This window comes from Chrysemys picta, chromosome 3 (genome assembly GCF_011386835.1).
Source record: "Chrysemys picta bellii isolate R12L10 chromosome 3, ASM1138683v2, whole genome shotgun sequence".
Lineage (NCBI taxonomy): Eukaryota > Metazoa > Chordata > Testudines > Emydidae > Chrysemys > Chrysemys picta.
Genome location: NC_088793.1, coordinates 41920508 through 41941014, shown reverse-complemented (window position 1 = coordinate 41941014; position 20507 = coordinate 41920508). Strand labels below are relative to the sequence as shown.

General features: G+C 39.8%; 1 protein-coding gene across 6 annotated transcripts in view; it reads right to left on the bottom strand.

The window, feature by feature from the left end:
- DLGAP2 (DLG associated protein 2) overlaps positions 1-20507 on the bottom strand; it is a 655212-nt gene that overhangs the window by 507115 nt on the left and 127590 nt on the right. For all 6 annotated transcript variants that reach the window (XM_008163720.3, XM_065590150.1, XM_005289668.5 and 3 more), the window contains one exon: positions 9400-9454. In XM_008163720.3, the coding sequence (XP_008161942.1) occupies positions 9400-9454 (55 nt within the window). The remainder of the gene's footprint in view (positions 1-9399; positions 9455-20507) is intronic.

Genomic DNA, 20507 nt, shown 5'->3' with positions numbered 1-20507 from the left:
CAACGTTACACACTGTTGACTCATATTCAGCTTGTGATCCGCTATGACCCTCAGATCTCTTTTCACAGTACTCCTTCCTAGGTAATCATTTCCCATTTTGTATGTGTGCAACTGATGTTCCTTCCTAAGTGGAGTACTTTGTATTTGTCTTTATTGAATTTCATTAGATTTATTCATTCATACCATTTCTCCAGTTTGTCCAGATCGTTTTGAATTTTAATCCTATCCTCCAAAGCACTTGCAATAGCTCCCATTGGTATCATCCACAAACTTTATAAATGTATCTCTATGCCATTATCTAAATCACTGATGAAGATATTGAACAGAACCAGACCCAGAACTGATCCCTGTGGCACCCCAAACCTTGCCAGCTTGACTGTGAACCATTAATAACTACTCTCTGGGAATGGTTTTCCAAGCAGTTATGCACCCACCTTATATTAGCTCCATCTAGGTTGTATTTCCCTAGTCTGTTTATGAGAAGGTCATGAAAAACAGTATCAAAATCCTTATTAAAGTCAAGATATACTACACCTACTGCTTCCTCCACCCCCATCCACAAGGCTTGTTACCCTGTTAAAGAAAGCCAGGGTAGATTGGTCTGACACAATTTGTTCTTGGCAAATCCATGCTGAAACTTATCAACTTATTATCTTTAGGTATTTGCAAAGTGATTGCTTAATTATTTGCTCCATTATCTAAGATGATTGGTCTGTAATTCCCCGAGTTGTCCTTATTCCCCTTTTTATATGTTGGCACTATATTTGACCTTCTTCAGTCCTCTGGAATCTCTTCCATCTTCCGGAACTTTTTGAAGATAATTACTAATGATCAGATATCTCCTCAATCAGCTTCTTGAGTATTCTAGGTTGTCTAAGTAATTTTTAATTTGTTCTTTCCCTATTTTAGCCTCTGATCCTCCCTCATTTTCACTGGAATTCACTATGTCAGATGTCCAATCACTGCTAACCGTTTTTGGTGAAAATTGAAACAAAGAAATCATTTAGCACTTCTGCCATTTCCACATGGTATCAGGGGGTAAAAACACTCAATAGAATATGTGGAAATGGCAGATCTCCTGGTTAAGCCAGGGTGGTCTCTTGCCATACTTCCTATCTTTTCCACGCTGCTAAATAGGCAACTTAGCCTATAAAGAGGTTGAGGGGGTAGCATATATTTGAAGATAAAATAAGGATGTGTATTTTGTAAAAGTGTGCATTTATAGTAAAGATGCTTGTGTTGTGACATAGTACATCTGGAAATAGATGTAGTCAGGGTCCCTGATCGGCAAAAATAAACAGCTTTTACGGGAAGTTTAACATGGACTAAAATCTTTACCTGTGTTTTTTCCCCCAATATTGAAGGTCACTAGAATAAGGAGGGTTTATATAGGAAGCACAGTCAGTCCCTATGTGGATGCTTCAGTAATCCCTTTTGGCTAATCAAGAAACACTCATCAGCCTCGGAGCCAGCCCTCCTCCGCTAAAAGAAGGGTTGATGTGATGCACAGTTTAGGGAAACAGATGCAACTGGGGGGAATGAGGAGGACATGTCTCTCTCAATGGTTATCCTCTTTGTGTGTCCCTGTGTTTCCATTCCTGCTCCCTTTGAATTGTTTTATGTTGCTTCACCACTATTCCAAAAGAGGAGAAAAAATAATGGATCTTTAGGTTACAAAAGGATCTTGCATTAGATTCTCAAAGTGTCAAATTTAACTGGAGGCTGAAATCACAATTTAAGGATTTTTTCAGACAAAAAAATAGAAACAGTTTTTGGAAAAAATTTTGTACAGCAATAATTGTTTCCTTTTTTAATGCAGTTGAGATGGATGGAGTCCACATGAATTATGAAATGCATAATTACCAAACCCAAAAGAAAAATCCATATATAGGCTGAATTCTGCCCTTCTGAGCCCTCAGAAGGGCATATGTGGCTTCCATTAAAGCAAGTGCATCACAATGCAGGAATCCATGCATCTCAATTTTTTTCATAACATAGACCATATCTTGACAGAGAAATTGCTTTACTGACCACCACCCCTCCCATTCACTACTGCCTAGTCCACCGCCCCTCCACTTCGTTGCTGCACAGTCCTTTTTCTGTCCCAGTGATGATCCCATATATACCTACAGCAATTACTTTCATGACAATAATATTAGGATATATTTCATGTATTTTTAGCTTCTATTAATGAAATTTGGCAGGAGGAAATAAGGAGCAGAGCCAGCACCATATGACTAGCCAGCTCTTCACAGAGCAAAGCAATCTGGAGACCACAGTTTGGGAACTTCTGGATTAGATAGAAGATTAAGAAAGTACTTATCCTTGCTTTATTTTCACCCCTCTAATTCCCATTTCCATGGAAACAGGGCTGGAAAGTATCAGCAGGCAGTCTGCAGATGAGCATCCGAATGAGAACACTTGTAGAACTCAGCAGGCAGACAGCAGGAGAAGTCTACAAGCTCTGGTTTCAAAACCCAGCTATAGATTTTAAGCAAAGGGAAGTCTTATGACTACAGCAAAAGGACTTGTAAACAGGTCTGGGTTCTGTCCCTAGCCTTGCCACAGATTTCTGTCTGAAACTGGCAGGCAATTTAACTTCCTCCATTTCCTCATTTGTAAAATTAAGAAGGAATAATACTTTCTGCCTGAAAGAGGGCATTGGGCAAAATCCACTGTGATTAGCCAAGCATTTAATATACAAGTAAAAGCCTATTTTGTTATTGTTGTAGTGTTTTGGATCCTAAACTCTGTAGTGTGATGCTCTCTGAGAAATCATACTGGCTGCTACACAAGTCATGTACACCTGGTCACAGAAGCCAAAAACCAGACTGTCTGGGTAAAACCCAGACAGGTGGCAACCCTATCACGTCCATACATTTTGAACATTTACCAGCCCTTCAGATAACCCATTACAAAAAATCAAATAATTAACCACTGGTTAATAATATAATAACTGGAAAAACTGCACTTTTTTTCCTGAATCCTGATCCAAATCTCTATTCTCTAACAAAAGCAGCTAAACCAAATGATAAATGAATGTAGATATACTTTTTAGAGGCAAGTGCACAAGTTTAACTTCTTTAAGTAATTTAATGAAGTCACATATAAACAAAATTACATCTGAATATAGGAATTCTTTTAAAATCTACCTTAGATTTTCTCCTAGCAAGTATTTGCTGTTCAAATAAATGGGGAAAACATAAACAAAACAGTGAAATAGTATTTTCTTAGCTAACTACTTTTGGCCAAAGAAGTAGATAGGTTACCAGGGTTGTGTCCCTGATACTACATCTATGCCACTTTATCACGTAGAAATTATAAGTTTTGTAAAAGAAAGAACACCCAAACAGAGTATGACTGATGTGATTTTAGCCCATATAATGGCCTCATGAAAATGAAAGTGGATATAAACACAGAATAATGAGGGTTTTACTGTCCTGTGAAAATACAATAACGAATAGCAAAAGCTGGAAATTGAATTGATGATGAAGAATGACACAACATAAATCCATATTTTGCTAGAGTTGCTGTATAACAATTTTTACCAAACTCTTTATCAAACTCAAATTAGCTACATAGGTTTGAAACAGTGTATTGAACTTATGTTTTACTTCAAAATCACAGATATAAACTCCCCCACAAGGTTTTAAAAGGGCAGGAGGACATCACTAGTTTAAAACCAGGTGGAGAGGAGTGCAAGGCCCACTATAACACGGTGTCAACCTCTTTAAGGTTTAGCAGATATTAATATTTCTTAAGGAGACTGTAATGGAAACAGTGATTCCAATCTTAGCAAATATGGAACTACATAAGGGGGACTCAGATGAACAGTGTATTCTACTCAGGTGGAATGAGAAAGGGTAGTACAGAGCATAGATAACTGTATATTTTGGTTTAATCTGTTCTATGCCATCTAGGTCAGCAATTCACGGTTTGACAGATCAAACCAGCACAAAATACACATAGAGGTCAGTTACCCTACCACCATTGTCCCATCAACAAGGATACATTTATGAAATGTAACAAAAGTAATAATTAGATTGATCACAATTTGATAATGTTTCACTGCTTTGGGGAGAGCAAATAGTAAGGTGAGGCTGGACAGAAGAAGAAAATGGAGCTTTGAAAAACCAAGGAGCTGATTCTCATTAAGTCCAGAATCCCTTTAAGACCACTGTACATTGTCAGAGTTATGTAAAGTGGGAGTGACTTACATTTACACTTCCTTTAAGGCTGTTTTACACTGCCAGGGCAGTGTAAAGGTGGCCTTAGTGTAGATTCAGTCCCCAGTCTAATCTATCCTTTTTTTGAATACACCAGTCACTATTGAGTATGTTTACATATATTTTTCTCTTTTTTGTAAATAACAATGTCTGAGCAGACCACTTGCTCTCTATTTAAGGAGCCTTCATCACCATCTTCAACAAGGTTGTAAACAAGAACATGCGTCCAACAGCAATAACTCAAGGTTCTGTTTCAAAGTTGTGATTGTACCTATGTTCAAATATACTTTTTAAAAAATCTGCCAAACAGACAGTTTTAAAAGGCTAATAAGCAGACCTGGAAATGCTGCCTCCATTTCAGATGTAGACACCAAGCAGGTGCCATGTGATCTAGTCAAAAACAAGCACTGCACATGCCATGGGAAAAGCTCACTGGACCAGTATTGTAGCTGGAATCTTGCCAGGGTATACTACAGGTGTTATCACTTGTTTTCAATATCTCCGAATGATCTCAGTTGAGAAGGGACTCTTGGGTTGGCTAAAGATTAGGCAGAGCTCCTTGTGAGCAGGGGACAGAACACAGTCAATAAATATTTATAAGGGGAATTCAGGCTGGCAGTATTCTGCACACACACAGAGGGCAAATGGTGGTGATCCCAGTGAAGTCAGTTGTAATTCCCAGTTGGAGCTCAGTTGAAAAAGGGATACAATACAACAGATTGCACAGTAGGGCCCCTTTTGAGGTCATTAGTATCTTTGTACTGTACACTGTGATTGCCTTACAAGAGGTTTAATCACACTGTCCAACAGGTTATTTAACCTTTTTCTTTGGAATAACTCCAAAGCCATTAATTTATAAGTAGCCTTGACTGGTTAATTTATGGGTAACAGTAGGAGAGTGAGAAGGTATGATCATGTCAACATAACATTCAGGATATGGCTTTAGCACATAGAAAGCAAGGAAACACAGTGTTTGGGTTTCAGTTCTGTGACATTCCCTTGTCCCATTGTGCCAAAGCATTATGCAATCAAAAAATAAAGTGATGTCAAGTGAAGAACACAGATCTCATATAATGGACCCTTAATGCAAGAACTACTGAAGAAAAGAACATATATAATGCCTGTGCAAACTGTGTATTATTCAATTTGTAGTTAAATTCCTTATAAAAATGTATATGATTAGTAGTCTACCTCCATCCTCTTTGGAATCCCGCTTCAGGTAGTTGAAGGCTGCTATAAACCCCCCCCCCCCCACTCTTCTACAGAGTGAATAAGACCAGTTCCCTCACCCTCTCCTCATAAATCATGTGCCCTTGCCCCCTAATCATGTTCATTGCCCTCTGCTGGACTCTCTCCAATTTGTCCACATCCTTTCTGTAGTGGGGGCCCCAAAACTGGATGCAATACTCCAGATGTGGCCTCACCAGTGATGAACAGAGGGGAATAATCACTTCCCTCGATCTGCTGGCAATGCTCCTACTAATGCAGCCCAATATGCCGTTAGCCTTCTTGGCAACAAGGGCACACTGTTGACTCATATCCAGCTTCTCATCCACTGTAATCCCCAGGTCCTTTTCTGTAGAACTGCTGCTTATCCAGTTGGTCCCTAGTCTGTAGCACTGCATGGGACTGTTCTGTCCTAAGTGCAGGACTCTGTACTTGTCCTTGTTGAACCTCATCAGATTTCTTTTAGCCCAATCCTCTAGTTTGTCTCTTTTCTCTTTCTAGTACCAGCATTTTTAAAAATTTGCTGTTTCATTCTAACTCTTTTTTCCCCTTTAACGTTTTTGTGTTTCATTTCATGCCTTCCCCACCCACACACTTTTTCTGTCCCTCCATCCCTCCCTTTTTATTTTTTAAATAAAATTATTTAAATTGTATTATTTATTAGGATCAAGGAGCCACAGTCACACTCCCTGCCCCAAAGACCTGACAATCCTAAATCCAAGCACCCTCAAACTTTGGAGGAGTTCAAAATCTGGACCCAAACCTGGATCTAAAGTTTGCCAGTAGGGCATTTCTCAGGACTCCATTGTCACCGAGCCCTTCATAGCATAGTCGCCAATTCTGGAGGTGCTCCAGGGTCCATTTTCAGAATGGGGAGAGGTTTATAATGGTGTCCCACTAGAGGCTTGTACTGGTCTGGGATCAGTGCTGTTCAACATATTCGTAAATGATCTGCAAAATGGGTAAACAGTGAGGTGGCAAAGTTTGCAGATGGTACAAAATTATTCAAGATAGTTAAGTCCAAAATAGACCACAAAGAGTTACAAAGGTACCTCATAAAACTGGGTGACAGATACAACTCAATGTTAAATGCAAAGAAATGCACATAGCAAAATATAATTTCAATAATGCATACAAAATGGTGGGTGCCTAAATAAAGAAAGAGATCTTGGAATCATTTGATGTACTCTGGAAGCACTATGTTTCCAGGGTACTTCAAATTTATAAGAATCCTTCTCACTGTGCCTGTATCATCCTGAAATGTGAAATGCTCATTCTCCTGCTTCAGAAGACTTAAAAATTATCTCCAGTCATCAGTGGGACAGATGCAACAGAATAATGTAGCTGTCCTTAACGTGCATCAAAATAATACCAGGGAACCTAGATGTAAATAAGATTGCTGAAAGTTTTATCCAGAAAGCTACAATGAGACATAATGTCTTTAAACTGGGATGTTAGTGAAGACAGCTTGAGGGTGATTGCAATGATCTTAATACACAGTAATTCACGATAATGTAATTATGTAGTTCATAACAATTGAAACATTATTAAAATAGTAAAGATACCAATGATAAACATATTCAGCAACTAGAATATGAAAGAAGTGTATAAATATGCTGAAAATAGCCTCCCTCCAACACACACACACCTCTTCAGAAAAACAAAAGTCAGTACCTGTGCTTCATAGCCACATCCCTACCTCAGCACAGTCTGCAGGACCAGGAGTCCAGTAACAGAGAGAGAACAGGTTCTCCACTGATAGCAAGTGTGTGGGAAGTGGATATGGAGGAACAGGGAAAACCCTGATTCCATTCTCTGCCAAGGGCCAGCCAACAGAGTTGAGCCAGTATGAGATGGGAAGACTTCTCCTTGCTGGTGTACCTGCTTGGCACCCTTTATTCAGAGTTTAGCAAAGGCACAATCTATCCTCCTATGAGCCCTGAAATCTATACCCCACAGCTCTGGCTAGAGTCAAATCAAGGCAATCTATAGGCCTTCCCCTGAGTTTTGGTTAGCCCCTTATTCACTGGAATCCAGCTGCTGCACATGCAGCCTCTTTGCTTCCTCCCAAAAGGAAATGCAAGAAAAAATACTCTTGCTGCTCTATTTTGTTTTCCAAATATATTATGCATTGTTATGGGAGCCAGGAACACACATATTTACTTTGAGCACTGCTGGTAGCGCTGAACTATGTAAAAAAACCCAACAACTGGGCATATTGTGACATACCAGCCACATGCATGCATGCAGTTTGTACAGCAGTGTCACAAGGCAATTACAGAAGACTGGAGTTATTTATATAAAAATTTCATGTGAATGACACTGTACAATGAATGAGGTGCACCAAATATAAACAACAGGTTTCTCTCTCCTAGAACATAGACCAAGATTTTTCAAAACTAGGTTCATTAAGGCACCTAAATAGGGGCTTGACTTTGAAAAGTCAATGAGTGGTGGGTGTTGAGCATTTTTGAAAATTGGGCCATTTATCCAAGTGGATGGATTCAAAAGCCTAATTTTAGGCATCAACTTTTGAAAATTTTGGCCTTAATATCTACAGGACACTATTACGTACCAATGAAATCAGTGTGAATTTCACCATGGACTTCAATGGGATCGGGATCAAGCCCTATGAGTGAGCCAGAACAATACACTAATGAACAAACATTAATGGAAATGGAAACACTAAATGGAATGTTGTCATTATAGCCATTATCTTGCACAGAATTTTTCAAGATTGTTTGAAAACAGGAAGGAAGGAACTTTGGCTTTTACATGTAGTCTGTGCTCATGTTATTAATGACTTCCAAATTTGATAGGCAAGACAAATTATTTGTTTTATTATTATTATTATTATTTTATGTCTTGCAGCTTCACAAACAAATATGTAAATGAAATTTCAACTTATCTTTAATTACAATAATATACCCATGAGTCACATGATGTATGGGTCAAGTTCAACATGCAAGTGGGCTGAGGGAAAGAAATCAGGTTTATTTTAATTTTAGTTATTTTTGAAAAAATGGAAGTGCCTCATGCATTGATATATGTTCTCAACAGATCACACAAATGGTAAGTTGGTGTTTGTGTATTTTCTCAACCTCTATGAAATTAATGCACAACTACTTCAAGTATTTTAAAACGTTCACACAATTTGTCACACAGCCAAATTTCACCATATTTATGATGATGAATAAGTTTTATAAATCTTCACGTTTTACGATGACTCCAAGTTTCAAGCAAGGGCTTCCGATTAAATAAATGCATTTCAAATTAATATTTTGTTTTTTTCAGGGTAGAGGGGGAAATATTAACTCAACAAATATCTCTTCTCTCACTCACTCGCCTTGAGATTTTCCTTCCATATAATTGTTCAAAAGCCAAACTTACCACACCATAATCCATACACAAGAGTAAGAACTTACCCAAAGAAGTAATTTCACATCATCTTCCACTTTATTCTTTTATGCATTGAGAAACAGAGACTTTAAATATATACAGTACCAACATTTATAACTCAACTGTCAGTGTGAAAAGCTAAGAACCACAGGGACCCAGTCAAAAATGGACTCAAGTGTTGAACCTCTTTGCTAGCCAGAAAACTACTTTTATCATTAATAATACAAAGTAGTTCAGGAGTTAACATATTCAACTTTATAAAGCAAGATCTGTTAGCAATTTCCTACAAAGATAATAGCCAAAAATAGTATGTAACTTGTAAACCTACTTCACCTGAAAACAGATCACTTAAACACAGGAGTCAACTTACTGTTTGAAATAAATATCCAATTTTTCACTTCTTTCAGTGATTTTCAAGTCCTATTCTAGAAACAACAAACAAGAAATCTTCTCAATCTTATACAATTGTGCTTTCATGTTTCTCTGTATCTCACACGAAAGCCACATTAACAGATCAAAAAATAAAAAAGGAAGATTTAATGTTTACCTGTATTCCTGTCTGGTAAAATACAGCAATGCTTCTGCAAAATGCCAGGCAGAATCTATTGCAACATAAAAAAAAAGAGTAAGTTTTATTACTATTTGAGGGAAAGGTGACATTTATTATTCAACATAAAGTAAATAGTTCTTATGATGCTCTGACAATCCAATCATTCAGCTTTTATACAGCTGAACTTCCACTGAAGTCAATAGGAGTTTTAAATGCTTGATGGCCACAATGAGAATAGTTGTCTCCTGTCAGCAACAACTTCCTTGCAAAACTATACTCGCCCAACTCCCCGTGAGTTTAATATTGTATTTATCATCAAGTATTGATAGACAAGTACATTAAGTGCCTGAGCTGGTATGTCTCCATAACAATTTTGCATAGCTTGTCTTCAAGGTCATCTAACAAACTGCAGCACAGAAAATGCTTGAGAGATATACTCAACTAAAATAAGGTAACACTTAGATCAATAGTTACAGAGAGTATAATTTTCTCTCAATAGGCAATCATTCCCCTTCAGAGGTGTGAGTAATAGGGTAACGGAAGCTGAAGAGGTAATATGATGAATGGATAAAGCAAAGGACTGGGCATCAGCAGATGTGGATTCTAATCGCCCCTTAGGTACTGATTCACTGTGTGACCTTGGACTAGGGTTTACAACAGTCCTTTATTACAAGGGACATTCCTTATTTTTTCATCTCTGTACGAGATCAGGAGCTGCTGAGTGCTGCAAAAAGCAGCAAGAAATGCCCCTGTGAATGCAGGTGAGTATTGCTTATTAGTACAGTAAAACCTCAGCGTTATGAACACCACAGTTACAAACTGATCGGTTACCCACACACCTCATTTGGAACTGGAAGTACGCAATCAGTCAGCAGAAAAAAAAAAGGCAAATAATGTACAGTACTGTGTGAGACGTTTTTGACATAAACTGTGACCGTATAGATCATTGTTGCAACCAGGATCCTATGGTTGCACCAGTTCTTATACAGAGAAGTCCAAGTGGGGTGTCTATGGAAAGGTTGTAGTTTGCTGGTTATGATTATGCTGTCTGTCTGTATGTATCATTTTTTTTATTTAAACTTATGAACATTGGTTATGTACTTGTTTGATTCTAAGTAGCCTCAGTGAAGCATTTGGTCAGCTTCTTGAGAAAGAACTATTCTCAGTAATTGCCCAATCAAGAAACACTTAACTGACAATGGACTTTGGGAGATGCCATTCCACATCTGAGCTCTCCTGGGAACGTTCAAACTAACATGTAAACAATGGCACCGGCCTGCAAAAAGCTGAATCATCCATAGACATGTGACTTGCCCAGGTGGCTACAGACTCCATCTTGTTGTTGTAATTTTGCACAGGAGAACAAATGGGTTTCCACCCACAATAGAGAGAATATAAAAGGCCCTGGAAATCCCTAATCTTTCTAGTCTTTCCTCATATGGAAGCCACTGCATACTCTTGATCAACTTTGTTGTCCTTCTCTGAATCTTTTCCAGTTCCACTATATCATTTTGATATGGGGTAAGCAGAGCTTGACACAGCATTCAAGGTGTGGCATACTATAGATTTATATAGTGGCATTACGATATTTTCTGTTAACCTTGTCCACAGTCTTGTTGACTCCTTCAAAGGATTCTAACAGACTGGTGAAACATGAATTCCCTTTACAAAAATGTGTTGCCTCTTTCCCAACAAATCATGTTTATCTATGAACTTGATAATTCTGTGCCCAAATATAGTTTCCACCAATTTGCTTGGTACTGAAGTTAGGCTTACTGGCCTATAATTGACAGGGTCACCTTTGGAGCTCTTTTTAAAAATCACTGTTACATTAGCTACCTTCCAGTCGTCTGGTACAGCAAGTTATAAACTCAATGGTGCTGTGTGCTGGAACTTCCCCAATACAGAATCTTCTGAAGAGATGTTACACACTTAAGTGATTTCAGTAAAAAACTGTCCTTTCTTTAAAACTGAGAATCTGAAAAGTCACCAAGGGAAAAGACAATTTTTCTGATTGTTTGGATGTAGAGGTGATCTGCCTAATCCAAGAGATGCAAGATTGGGCCTCTCAATTTATCCCTGACATTACTGAGATGAACCCCAAAAGCCATCTGATTCAACATCTCTGCCCTCTTTTGGATAGCACAGAAAACTTGTCGCAATCCCTAAGACGACATATTTCATAATAAAGATTCTCTGTTTAGTGAGGAGGTGTGGCCTCCCTGTGAGCCAAACGGGGAGGAACGACCACCACTGCACTACACTCTGTTTGCAACGGACAGGACACTCTGGTACACTATTACCTCAAATGGAGAGAGAAAATACCTTTACTTGTTTAAAGATGGACAAGATTTCTTATAAACTGCAGATAGAGGAACAGCAAACATTACATGTCATGTTTGAGAATACTAGTTGCATCTCCTGTCTTTGTAAAAGAGAGAAGCTGGCAAATACCAAGATCCCAAAATGCTCAGCAGGGAACTTGGCGCTCTATATCCTATTAATGTAAGTGGCAGGGAAGGGGCATGGCTAATGATTAGAGCAGAGAACTTGAGTGTTAGGAGTTAGGCTCTTCTCACCTTTGCCACTGATTAGCTGCATGGCCTGTGTAAATCACAAAACCTCTATCACAAAAATGGAGACAATAGGTACCTCCTTCATGGGGTCAGGAGGCTTAATCCATTATCATAAAGCACTCTGATATGCTCAGAAAAAAAGTGACTATACAAAAGTTACTATACTTGTGGCATCTTAGGCCTGGTCCACACTAAGCCCCCAGTTCGAACTAAGATACGCAACTTCAGCTTCGTGAATAACGTAGCTGAAGTCGAAGTATCTTAGTTTGAACTTAAAAGTACTTACTGCGGGTCCACACGCGGCAGGCAGGCTCCCCCGTCGACTCTGCCTACTCCTCTTGCAGAGCAGGATTACCAGTGTCGACGGCGAGCACTTCCGGGATCGATTTATCGCGTCTAGACAAGACGCGATAAATTGATCCCAGAAGATCGATTGCTGGCCGCCCAACCAGTGAGTAAGTAGAGACGTACCCTCAGAGACTAACAAATTTATTTCAACATAAGCTTTCGTGGGCTGCAGCTCACTTCTTCAGATGCATTGAGTGGAATACACAGACAGAAGATATTTATACATACAGAGAACGTGAAAAGGTGGAAGTACGCATACCAATTGAAGAAGTGAGCTGCAGCCCACGAAAGCTTATGCTGAAATAAATGTGTTAGTCTCTAAGGTGCCACAAGTACTCCTGTTCTTTTTGCGGATACAGACTAACACGGCTGCTACTTTGTAAACTGTCATTATGCAAGGCACTGCATTTAACCGTATGGAGTGGAAATCCATCAACTTCATGAAAAAACTCGTACAGATACAGACAGACATCATCTTCCCTTCCAAATGCAAACAGATGGACATCATACCAAAAGGACTAAAGGTAAAAAATCCATTACAATCTACATATCACACAGATTATGCTGAGAGATTGTGCCACACACTCTCAAAGAAACTGCGAAACCACCTGATCAACATCCTATACAGCAAACAGGGAAAGATCAAGACTGAACTCTCAAAACTGGATTCTCTCATGAAAAACCAACCTTCCACACAAACTTCCTCATGGATAGACTTTACAAAAACTAGATAAGCCATTTACAACACAAACTTTGCTTCTCTACAAAAGAAAAAGGACACTAAACTGTCTAAACTGCTACATGTAACATGGAGCCACAACAGTAGCTCCCTTACCCCACCCAACAATATTGTTAATCTTTCCAGCTATTCTCTTAGCCCAGCAGAAGAATCTGTCCTATCTCGGGGCCTTTCCTTTTGTCCTTCCAGACCCATGAACATGATACAGTTCTGCGGTGACCTATAATCCTATTTTCGCCGTCTACGACTCAAAGAATACTTCCAACACACCTCTGAACAACATACTAACCCACAGAATCCTTCCTACCATCACTACAAAAAGAAGGATTCTGCATCGACTCCTCCTGAAGGTCGAAACAACAGACTGGACTCTACATAGATTGCTTCCATCAACATGCACGGGCTGAAATTGTGGAAAAGCAACATCACTTGCCCCATAACCTAAGCCGTGCTGAACACAACGCAATCAACAGCCTCAGGAACAACTCTGACATCATAATCAAAAAAGCTGACAAAGGAGGTGCTGTCGTCATCATGAATAAATTGGAATATGAACAAGAGGCTGCTAGACAGCTCTCTAACTCCACATTCTACAAGCCATTATCATCATCCCACTGATGATTACCAAAAGAAACTACACCATCTGCTCAAGAAACTCCTGGAGAAAGCACAGGAACAGATCTGTACAGACACATGCCTAGAACCCTGACCAGGTGTATTCTATTTGCTACCCAAGATCCATAAACCTGGAAATCCTGGATGCCCCATCATCTCAAGCATTGGCACCTTAACAGCAGGATTGTCTGGCTATGTGGACTCTCTCCTCAGGCCCTACGCTACCAGCAATCCCAGCTATCTTCGAGACACCACTGACTTCCTGAGGAAACTACAATCCATCGGTGATCTTCCAGAAAACACCATCCTGGCCTCTATGGATGTAGAATCCCTCTACACCAACATTCCACACAAAGATGGACTACAAGCCATCAGGAATAGCATCCCCGATACCATCACTGCAAACCTGGTGACTGAACTTAGTGACTTTGTCCTCACCCACAACTATTTCACATTTGGAGACAATATATACCTTCAAGGCAGCAGCACTGCTATGGGTACCCGCATGGCCCCACAGTATGCCAACATCTTTATGGCTGACTTAGAACAATGCTTCCTTAGCTCTCGTTCCCTAATGCCCCTACTCTACTTGCGCTACACTGATGATATCTTCATCATCTGGACCCATGGAAAAGAAGCCCTCAATGAATTCCATCATGATTTTAACAATTTCCATCCCACCATCAACCTCAGCCTTGACCAATCCACACAAGCGGTCCATTTCCTGGACACTACTGTGCTAATAAGCGATGGTCACATAAACACCACCCTATACCGGAAACCCACTGACCGCTATACTTATCTACATGCCTCCAGCTTCCATCTAGGACACACCACACGATCCATTGTCTACACCCAAGCTCTAAGATACAACCGCATTTGCTCCAATTCCTCAGACAGAGATAAACACCTACAAGATCTCTATCAAGCATTCTTAAAACTACAATACCCACCTGCTGAAGTGAAAAAAACAGATTGACAGAGCCAGAAGAGTACCTAGAAGCCACCTACTACAGGACAGGCCCAACAAAGAAAATAACAGAACGCCACTAGCTGCCACCTTCAGCCCCCAACTGAAACCTCTCCAGCGCATGATCAAAGATCTACAACCTATCCTGAAAGATGATCTCTCACTCTCACAGATCTTGGGAGACAGACCAGTCCTCGCTTACAGACAGCCTCCCAACCTTAAGCAAATACTCACCAGCAACCGCACACCATACAACAAAAACACTAACCCAGGAACCTATCCTTGCAACAAAGCCTGATGCCAACTCTGTCCACATATCTATTCAAGTGACACCATCATAGGACCTAACCACGTCAGCCACACCATCAGGGGCTCGTTCACCTGCACATCTACCAACGTGATATATGCCATCATGTGCCAGCAATGCCCCTCTGCCATGTACATTGGCCAAACTGGACAGTCTCTACGCAAAAGAATAAATGGACACAAATCTGACATCAGGAATCATAAGATTCAAAAACCAGTGGGAGAACACTTCAACCTCTCTAATCACTCAGTGACAGACTTGAAGGTGTCAGTTTTGCACCAAAAAACTTCAAAAACAGACTCCGAAGAGAGACTGCTGAACTCAAATTAATGTGCAAATTAGACACAATTAACTTAGGCCTAAACAGAGACTGGGAATGCTTGGGTCATTACACTAATTGAATTTTTTTTTCTCCCATGTTAAGTTCTCCTCACACCTTCTATGGATCATCTCGATTATCACTTCGAAGTTTTTTCTTCTGCTGCTACTGATAGCTCATCTCAATTGATTGGCCTCTTACAATTGGTATGCGTACTTCCACCTTTTCATGTTCTCTGTATGTATAAATATCTTCTGTCTGTGTGTTCCACTCTATGCATCTGAAGAAGTGAGCTGCAGCCCACGAAAGCTTATGCTGAAATAAATTTGTTAGTCTCTAAGGTGCCACAAGTACTCCTGTTCTTTATACAAGTGCTTTCAACCTAAATGTAACTGTGGCTGAAAACTTAATAAATCTGCCACTGCTACTCCAAAGAGAAGCCAATTAGAAACTATTAAGGTATTTGACAGCCTTCTTTATATCTATCCCTGCCATACCTAGCTGCTGATCACTTAAGACTCACTGAACTCCTTGCGAGTATCAGAAAAGCCTGATTAAGCTCTGACTGAAAGGAGAACACTGCCACTCTCAGAAGATATCGGTCATGCTATAACTCAGGGGTAGGCAACCTATGGCACGCATGCCAAAGGTGGCACGCAAGCTGATTTTCAGTGGCACTCACACTGCCCGGGTCCTGGCCACTGGTCCGGGGGGCTCTGCATTTTAATTTAATTTTAAATGAAGCTTCTTAAACCTTTTAAAAACCTTATTTACTTTACATACAACAATAGTTTAGTTATATATTATAGACTTATAGAAAGAGACCTTCTAAAAATGTTAAAATGTATTACTGGCATGCGAAACCTTAAATTAGAGTGAATAAATGAAGATTCGGCACACCACTTCTGAAAGGTTGCCGACCCCTGCTATAACTGTTGGGGGTTTTGTTTGTTTATGTTTGTTTTGGCAAAATAGCATCATGGGGGAGCTGGCATTGCCATTGTGGTTAGTTCAGCATAATACTTTCCACTAGAAAAAGTTCTTGCAATTTATTTGCATTTATTGCTTGAGGAAAGTTTTGGCAGTGTGCCAAAAGAATAGCTGAACACAACAATTCCAAAGACCCAGGCTTGCACTGTCCCCCAAACAGCAGCAGCCCCACAAATACTACACTGGGAATGCCTGGGAGCTGCCATATAGGGGACGTGTGAGAGGAGCTTCCCCAACTTTCAATGCATTTGAGGGAAGAAAGAGGGCCAGGTTGGGCTCCCCCCAACCACTCCCCAGACCCAGTACATGCGCCAGTACATGCCCACTCCTCCTGCCCATCTCCACCCTCCCATGGTAACAGTGCTGCCAGCTAATGTAGTTAATCTTTTAATTCAAGGCTGACATCTTCTGAGAGTGGCAGTGTTGGTCTCCTTTCAGTTCAAAAGCAGGTTTTTGTAATATTTGAAAGGACTTCAGTGGGTCTTAAGGGATCAGCACCTAGATACTGCAGGGATAGATATAAATGAGGCTGTCAAGTACTTTAATAGTTTTTAATTGGCTTCCTTTGGGTTTACACCCAAGAGAGGTGACAGCTAGGAGCCAGAAACCTTACGTGGGTGCCCTCAAGGGATCATGGAGGAGTACAGGTGCAGTTACCCTGAAACTAAGACACAAAAGATTTACTGTTGCCCGTGCAACCTTAATGCTGTTCCTTTATGCATATGCATTAGGATACGTTCTCTAACTACATGATCACATACTATTTTTTCCACAGGACCCTAGCCTAATTCACTTAATTGGACATAGGACACCAGGGGACAGAATTGAGGTTGAACAGGCAACTTCAAAGCTGCCATTTCTGGACTTTTGAGTGATTGCCTTTGCAAGCTAAAATCATGTTCTTTAATACACGTTCTTTTGTATGCAATACACTTCTGAGTAGATAAGTTACAGTAAGTATTTTCCTATGGCACTACTTATTACTGTCACAGAAACCTGCAGACCAGAGGCCAAATCCTACTTAACCTAATCATAGAAATAGTCCCATTGGCTTAAATAAGTAAGGGGAGCAGGATTTGGACTCAAATATCCAAGTGTTCTTATACCAATTCATAAAACAGCTGGAAATTTGAGTTTTAAAAGAATAGCATTATTATTACCATAATTTTCAGAAAACTAAAAATGTTCTATTACATTTCATGGAGGGGTTTTCTTTAAGTACAATGTAATAAATCTGAACTATGACATTTTCTTTATACCTATGGATATAAATAACAGCATCAGAGTTTAGGTACCGAGAGTGAAAAATCAAAAGCAGAGAACAAAGAAATCCTAAAATGAAAAGGGACAATCTTTTAAAGCAGTCTTACACAGATCCGGAGTTTAGAAAACACACAGTCTTATTGAGTTATCTTGTACCAAAGCTGAACATTTAGTTCCTTCCCACTCAGGCACAATTTTTTTCTGCAAAATTCCAAATCCATGAAGAAGCATTACGTATTTCTTAGGAGAGCTTGATTTTTCAATCAAATTAGACTGAAATTAAGAAAAATAAAGCAGACATTAAAGAAAAAGCAAGTATACAGGAGACAGACTAAAGCTTTAGAACTCAGTTATTTGCTCCCTAGTGTAGAATAATGGAGAATCAGGCCCCTAGGGCAATTTATTGCCCATTTTCTACATCAGGACCAGAAATAGTGCAGAAGAGACTATAACAATTCTTGCTGTCTTTTCTTTACGCTGCTGCCCTGCATAAAACCAATTTCTGGCTGGCAGGAGTTTAATATCAACCTACCACCTACTGATCTACAGTATCTAGATTTTTATACTGTACCCATCTCCATGGCACCCGAATGCCTCTTCTCACTGCTCTCCTCCCACTTTCTCCCCTCCATTTCTTTACTCAGTAGAGGGAGTAAGAATTATCTCCCTTCCCTCCACTTTTTTCTCCTCTCTCCTGCTTTCTTCCTTTAAATTAACTACATACTGCAATCCTATTTCTTAAAATGCCTTACTTTTCTTTAATTACATAGAGAAATCTTGGATTTATGTTTTAATTTTTTGCATCTCTACCTAAATAGGTAATCCTCATTCAAATTAGATCAGATCTGGAGTGATTGGAACAGCGGTAAGCAGAACTGTAGTATGTTGTAGACAGAAAAATATAAAAATGCAGACACAGAATGGAATGTTGTTTTATACAATGCCCCTTTTCCGCAGCAAAAGCAGAAATAATACAAGTTAGCAAGACAAAGCCTTCAGTTGTGTGATAGACCCCAGTGAACAGCTCAGGAATTCCCTTACTGGATATGGGACACTTAGTTCAGAATTCTGTCTCTGACAGTGCTCAGCATCAGATGCTTCAGAGAAAGGTGGAAGAATATCACCGTAGGCAGCAGATGTGGGGTAACCTGTCCCCCTACTTTACATCTCATTTGCATCTCTAATAGTTAGAGACTGACTTAAATGCCAAATAATAAGGTTTAAGATCCCTTTCAAAAATTCTCTTAGCATTAAGTATTCTGTTCAGCAAGATATTTCAGCATATTCCTAGCTTGAAGTCAAAGACAACTGGTCACATGCTTAGTTAGAAATGTGCTTATGTAACCAAATCAGAGCCAAAGTTTCTCGCAATGTGAAATGAAGAGGTAGAGTGACATGTGTTTTAATGCAGACACTTTGAAAAATAAGAGGATTTAAGCTTTTTTTTTTTTTTAGGTCTCATAGGGCAGAGCAAGTTGAGCCATTTGGTCACTTGCCAAGGTCTAGCATTCAGATAACTCCCACCTGCAAACGCATGTTCACTCATACTGCTGTAACTTGGCAGAGTCACTAGCAAAACCTGGCATTTTGCTTCTTTTCTATTTTCCCCTTTCACTCTGTGTTTCATCTTTCCCACACCTGAACTGAAAAACAATTTTACCTCCCCCCCCACCCAAGTGTCTCCCAATCTCCCACACACACACCCCCACATACCAGGGGTTCTGTTGATCACCCATTTTTCTCTTTCTCCCAATCTCCCCCCACTTCCAGGGGTTCTATGAGTACTCCTTTCCCGAATTCATCCCTTCCCTGGGTCTCTTTCTGTCCCTCATCCCCACTCCCCCTATGCTAGGAACACTGTGCCATGATCTCAGCATAGCGGGGCCCCCAGATTCTCTCCCAACAGGGGACCTATGTGCCCCCGTTCCCCATGCTCTCCACCCACTCATCCCCATGCCAGGGGCTATGGCATACCCCCTTTCCCCTCCCAGCTTATTAACTGCCTGGGAGATAAATCATTCAGGGTATCAACATGTTAAACTCTATTAGGAGGATAAGCAAAAGTTTTGTTATACCAGAAAGATCAAACCAAGGGGCACTTGAAGCTGTGGCTGTGCTAAATAGATGGCAGGGATTCCATGTATTCCCCATTTCCGGCCCGCTCCCCATCAATAGAGTTTTGTCCATTGATGCCCAGAATATTCCCAGAAATTTTGGAATTAATTGGCTGCAGAATCCAGAAGTTACAGTTTGACAGCCAGACAAATACAATAATGTCATCAAGTTGAGAGGAAGGTGTTATAAGCTCAGCCAATAAAATATTTTGTTAAGAAAATACAAATGAGTACTTGGTGAATTTTGAGCAAGCAACAATCTTTGAAGTTCTTTAACAAAGAGCATTACTTAATTCCTACTAAACTTCTTTGAGGTTGGTAATGATTATTAAACTCCAGTCCCCTTTTTTTTCTTTCACAGACAGGGAATCTAAACTTTTTGTATTAGAATTATTCTTTAAGGTGACTATGTAAAAATTATACCAATTTACTCAGCAGTTCTGGTCTGTGTGTGTCTCCAGGCATCCCTATGTTTTTAGTGAGAAGCATGTTTTAATGCTTATTATTCGTGTTAGCACTACACAGCTAGTATGGCTGTAAGAGAGTGAGTTTGATTCCATTTTTTTCTTCTCCATCAACGTAGTTGTTTACTAAGTTACAAACAATTACAATTGTGCAAATCAACTGACGATGAAAAGGTTGCATAGGTCCTAGGTTACTGAGGGCCCAATGGTTTTGTTCTGGTGTAACTCAAGGCAGAATTCGACCTAGAAAACTTTTATTACAGTAGATATGTGAGAAAAAAGAGCCCAGCTTGATTTTAAGATCCCATGGTGAATCCCTGATAAATCACATCTAGCTGAGCAGCAGCTCTATATCGTATTTGCATCCAGTAATCCCCGATTCCCTGGAGCCAGTACAGCC